The 6,000-nt window shown below is 48.1% G+C and overlaps 1 protein-coding gene across 2 annotated transcripts in view; it reads left to right on the top strand.

Moving 5' to 3' along the window:
- Positions 1–478: 478 nt before the first annotated feature.
- RASEF (RAS and EF-hand domain containing) overlaps positions 479–6,000 on the top strand; it is a 77,624-nt gene continuing 72,102 nt past the window's right edge. For both annotated transcript variants that reach the window (XM_030920374.1, XM_030920375.1), the window contains exon 1: positions 479–1,211. In XM_030920374.1, coding sequence (XP_030776234.1) covers positions 781–1,211 — 431 coding nt within the window. In that variant the 5' untranslated portion in view covers positions 479–780. The remainder of the gene's footprint in view (positions 1,212–6,000) is intronic.

The following is a 6,000-nucleotide window of genomic DNA, read 5'->3' as shown; positions in this document are numbered from 1 at the left end:
TGAGAAAAAATGTGGAATTGGAGATCCGGAAGATCTGTGTTTAAGCAGTGGGACCTTAACTTTAGACGCACAGAAATGCGTTAACGAAAGCCAGTAAAACTGAGAATGGGGTCTTCTGGTGAATCTTGTACTTTGGTTTGTAAGAAACTTGTATATAAAGAAGTTTACCACGTTTCGGGAATAAGATAATAAAATGCACTTAACCCATTCGCAATCCTACCCCTACCTACCTTACCTCTGTCAGGTTAGCTTCTCAACGCGCGCCAAAACATTCTGTGGAGAAGCTGGGCGCTGGGCTCTACCCGAGCAGCGCTTACGCGGAAGGGCAATGCTCCCCCCGCACCCCCGTTCAGGCTAACCAGGTCTCCCCTGCCTACGCGGAAAGCAGCGGCGGGCTCCGGGGCGTGGGAACTAGAGAAGCGAAGGCGCGCGCTCCTCCTCCCTGGCTGGGCGGAGCCGCACCCGCCAGGAGAGTGGTGAGGGCCACCGCGGTGCGCGGGCGCTCAGTCGCGGGAGGCGCTCCTTCGCGGTGCCCGGAGCTAGAGCACACTCCACTGCCCCCGGGACCTGTTGGGGACTGGCCCGAACCATCGTCGAAGGGAGCCGCCCGGCAACCCCCGACGTCCGTCGCCCCGCCCGACGTTCCCGCAAGTGGCCAAACCAGCCGGACAAGCCAAACTCGCCGCGTCTCCCGGCAGCAGCAGGTGGCCCCGTCCTTCCAGGGAGGGCCGTGCGCCGCAGGGCGCTCCGTAGCCCTCTCGGCCGCCCCCGCCAGGCGGGATGGAGGCGGACGGGGACGGAGAGCAGCTGGCCCGGCTGCGCTCGGTCTTCGCCGCCTGCGACGCGAACCGCTCGGGGCGCCTGGAGCGCGAGGAGTTCCGGGCACTGTGCGCGGAGCTGCGGGTGCGGCCGGCCGACGCCGAGGCCGTATTCCAGCGGCTCGACGCCGACCATGACGGCGCTATCACCTTCCAGGAGTTCGCGCGTGGTTTCCGCGGGGCCCTCCGCGGGGGGCGGCGCCGGGACTGGGGTCCGGTGGATCCTGCGCCCGCCGTGGCTGAGGCGGGGCCCGAGACCCCCGACAGCGAGGAGGACGAGGGCGACGAGCACGCGGCGGCGGCGCTGGCCACCTCGTGGGGCCCGGCGAGTCCCGACCGGGCTTGGCAGGATTTCCAGGCGCGACTCGGGGAGGAAGCCAAGTTCATTCCCAGGTGCGAGTGTGAGCTGGGGCGGGAGGTGATCCTGGCGCTTCCTGCTTTCTTCTTCCCACTTTCTTGCAGGTGTGCAGACCCAATGCACTTTACAATTCTCTGTGAGTTGCTTGTCTTCCTTCACCTACTCGCTTTGACTTTTCCAAGATCCACTAGAGTTAAGAAAAGGGATACAGTCAGCGTTTGGGGAGAAAGTTTTACGTGCCGAATCCTGAGGCTGCAAAGGGCAGCGTGTTAATTACAGGAGCTCTCCTGGAGTCTGCAGCCGCTGGCGCCCGGCGCGGGTTTAGGCGCGCGCCCCACATCTCACCGCGTCCTGGTTACGTCACCTTCTACCCCAGGCCTTAGGCTCGCACCCCAGGGCTAGGACCCGGGCTGTTTGCCAATTTGGCGTCCTCTGTAATAGTTTTCTGATTTGTTGTTTTCTTAAGACTGTATAGAAAAGGAAACTTTGTTGGGTTTTTATATTGCTGGACACAAATATTCATAGATGTACCTGCTAGGCATTTTACGGAGTTCACACGTTTAATTTTCATAACATCCCTAGAAGGTAGGCTAGCTTATTTCTGAACTTAGAAATTAGACAGACATTAAGGGACTTGCCCAGTTAAGCGGCAGAGATTTGACTCCACATTTTGTGAACTGAAAAACTCACTTTTTATGTGACGGAATAAAATGATAAAATGACACTATATTCTCTGCTCTTATTGCTCTGACAGAAATAACATGTCAAGTCACGGACTTAATTATCAGGAGGTAAGAGGATGCCTGCAGGTGGGATTTCAGGGCCTGGAGGGAGAGAGGCTCAGTTTTTCTTCTTTGAGCTTCATTTGCATTTGTCCATCCCTTGGTGTGGTGGGTATCTCCAGCTGCTATTTTTCACTTCATTCCCCGGCAATACACACATTTCAGTGCTGTAAGTGTTTTTCTGCTTTATGTTTGGAGTTTAGCTGAAATTTTTTTGAGCTCTGGCTGTTGTTATTAAGACGCTCTGAAAGGCATCATTTTGGTTGGCAGTTGGCACATCTAAGAAGGAAGATTGAAAAGGAAGTATCCGTGGAAGGTTGTCAGTGTGCTTGTTCATTGGAAGTCCTCACTTCCTCCTCCTCCCAACTTCTCCCTCCAGCTTGGAAAGTAAGAGGAATATTGGGCATGGAGAGTGACTCACTGCCATAGAAGGGTTGTGTAGAGAAAGTGGGTGTGTAACTATCTTTTCTATCGTTTACAGGTGAGTTACTCCCCAACCAGGGAAGTACAAAATTAAAACACTGCTACAACCTATGCTCTTTCTTTGAGTCATCTTTCATCTGTAACTTAGTTTGGGTGCAGCTAGTTTAAAAAGGTAAGAATTTTAGGAATGAGGCAGGGTGAGTCCACATCATATTGGATATGATGCATGCATACATGTGGATCTGTTTTTCACAGCTGTCTAGTCTCAGCAACAAATATTTCACCCACAACCTTAAATGATTGAAATGACCTGGATCAGTATACAAACCAGGACTTAATATTATTGGTGGAATTATTATTATCATGTTGCCTTTCCAAACTCTTCAGAGATTACTACGTTTAATGGGCACTGGTGTCACCTGGTAGACTTGTGTCCTAAGCCTCACCTCACCTCCTGATTTGAGATTAACAAGTACAATATTTGTCTTCCTCTCACGTTCAAGTGGAAGAGATCTAAACTGCGTTGCTGCATCAGATTGTTACCATGGCAGCCATCCGCTGTTTTGGTAAATTGGATTAATTCTACTTCACTTCCTCATACAGCTGTTCACCTTTTCTTCCATCCATCCAAATGTGATTTAAATTTTTTTGTTATTGATAATGCTGTCGGCATTATTTCAGCCCAATTTATTCCACAAACATTACCAATAGCCTGCCATATGTGAGATACTGGCTTAGGTACTGTCCTAGGTCATTGGGGACAAAGAGAAGGATGGTATGTAGTTCATGTCTTCAAGATGCTCATGGTGTAGATGAAACATTTTTCCAACAACTTCATTGAAGAACATTTAAAGGCAAAGGAAATTTGTAGGAAACTCCCTGTATTGTGGACATAGCTCAACAGACGGCTGCAAGCAGGAGTTTTTGTTAAAAAGTCATTAAGTTGTTCATGTTTGTACACAATATTTTGGGACTTGTTTTAATATAGAGTTTCTTCTGAAGGGAGAATTGTCTTTCCAGGAAGGTGTGCCATTCCAACTTGTGGCTTTGTTTCTCACCTGGCACTCAATCTTATCCCTGGGGACAGCGTGCCCCAGGGCTATCCTGGGAAGTGTTCACATCCAGTTTGAGAATAACGGATATTAAATAGGAAAATGTTTGGTTCCTATAAAGGCAAAGCATGACACTGTTGATTTTCATTTAAAGGATCTTTCAAGCAAGATATTAAGCAATTTTTGGGTTAAACTCCCCGATCATCAGTAATCGTGATGTTTGACAGAAGATAATACGGCATCATGAAGGGATGAAAGTGGCCTTTGGGATGTGTGTCATTCTTGAGTTCATTTTCTCTTAGAAATTTGAGGGACTCTTTCTTTTGAAGGCTGAGGAAGAAGTGTCCAAGGAGCTGTGTGACATGGTAAGCTGAGCCTAGCAGGTGTGAAGGGTCTGCAAGGTGGGCCTTGACCACTTCCTGGTCAGTTTGATAAGGTCGGCCAACAGGTGAAGGCAGCAGGACAATGTGATGTGGTTACATAGGAGAATTTGGGAGGGCAGTTGCTACAAGGCTAAGAAAAGTCCTGGAAGTAGGAAGAAAATGTGTGGGTGTTGTGGGTGGAGGGGCAGGGCAGAGAGCAAACTTATAATGTAGCGTTGCCAGTTTCTGATGCCTGGCTCATTGTCTTGAAACAGGGAGTTTCATACTCAGGAAATACCCAGTAAATGTTTGCTGAATGAATAGAAGATATCAGTATTCTTTGGTTCTTGTTTCAGATGTCTGCATTTTGAGAGAAAGTGTAGTTCATGCTGTGAGCTTTTGCAGATTTTCTCACTTTTTTTTTTTTTTCCAGTTACTGTTGTGAGCCGGTCATGGTGTTTAGAGATTGCCAAGAGAAGGAAATAGGGTGTGTGTGTGTGTGTGTGTGTGTGTGTGTGTGTGTGTGTGTGTGTGTATTGAGCATTTGATGGATGGCTGAGAGGAGGGATGAAGGTCTCTTCTCTGACCTCTAGTCAGAGCTGAAGCTTTTCAGTGTTTTCTCAACTCCATTTGCAGCAATTTTGAGTGTTATCTGTGAATTGATTCATGCTGATAAATTAACTTAGAAAACCCCACATTCTCACCAACAGGAACGTGAGCGTGCAGCTGGCACGGGAAACATCGTGGGTCTGTGAGTGGGCACAGGTGTCCCAAAAGTGTCCAAAGCGGGGACAACCTCAAGTCAGGTACCTGCTGTGTGACAGGTATCAGTGATGGGTGACCTGCCAGGCGGTGCTGGGCTAGGATTTGTTGAGACGTCAAAATCAGCACCGTTAGCTGTTTCACATAGTTTGCGATGTTTCTACATGCGCAGTGTTGAAGGGGATTCTTTTATTTGGTAATTTAAAAACAAATTTAATTGAGAGGAACCAAACCTTTCCATATGTGAATTGTATAGAGACTGGCAAAACGGCTTACCTTATTAAACTCAAGAGGAAAGGCTCCCCCATCGGACAGCAATCTATTTAATTGGGAAATTTTGAAAAACAAGTAGCTGCCGGTAAGCAGAGGCGAAGTTTCAGTACTGGTGAGGGTTGCTTCTCCATTTCCTCTTCTTGGGTGCTAGTTTAGCCCTTTTCAGTATGATTGCCTTGTTTTGTAATAGTGTAGTTGCTTCACAACTCCCTTAATTTACAGGATACGGTGCTTGACAAGATAGAAAAGGGAGAGGAGAGACAGAGGCAAAGAAAGACATAAATACATCAGGAGTGAGCCAGAGAGCAAGAGAGAAGGCCAGAGATAGAGTGGCCGAGGGGGAAATGGTGAGAGGGAGTGAAACACAGAGATCGGATGGAGGGGAAAGGAAGAGAGACTGATGGATTCCATCTTGCCTCGGTTTCCCCTCTTTCCACTCAGTGAGCCTGTGGCCCCGAGCCACCTTGAGATGAGAGAGGCAAATCAGCTCTTCTCTCTTTGATCTCAGCTCTTGAATATCTTCCACATGTGAGCATCTTGGTACTTTGTGATGTGTTCGTGGTATTTAAAGATGAATATATATATGTATATTTTCATGCTCATGGTCCTCATCCATGAAGGATGAGTACAACATCCACACATTTTCCTCCTACTTCCAGGACTTTTCTTAGCCTTGTAGCAACTGCCCTCCCAAATTCTCTTATGTAACCACATCACATCTGGTTCTCATCCAAGAAGAGAAGATGTGTTCTAGCCTTGCAACATGGTGGTGGGCTGCACCCAAGTTCTAGATATCAAGGGTATTTACCTTGAGTACCAGCTTTGGGATCTGTCACTGTGCTCACCATAGGTTTCCTGGAAGTTTCTTTACCTTTTCCGGATTCTGAACCAGGATCCTAACATCTGTGTCTCTGTTTATGTCTGTATCTGGATCTCCTTGTTTTCTAACTGTTGCTATTCTGTAGCTTTTTGCTTTTTCTCTTTAATGTGTCCTCTGTCACAGTTATGTGTATCATTACTCTGCTGACTGGGAGAAACCTGTCTCTTTTTTTTTTTTTTTTTTTGAGACGGAGTCTTGCTCTGCCGCCCAGGCTGGAGTGCAGTGGCCAGATCTCAGCTCACTGCAAGCTCCGCCTCCCGGGTTTACGCTATTCTCCTGCCTCAGCCTCC

Source organism: Rhinopithecus roxellana, chromosome 16 (assembly GCF_007565055.1).
Source record: "Rhinopithecus roxellana isolate Shanxi Qingling chromosome 16, ASM756505v1, whole genome shotgun sequence".
In the NCBI taxonomy this organism is placed as follows: domain Eukaryota; kingdom Metazoa; phylum Chordata; class Mammalia; order Primates; family Cercopithecidae; genus Rhinopithecus; species Rhinopithecus roxellana.
This window is presented reverse-complemented; position numbering and strand designations above follow the sequence as displayed.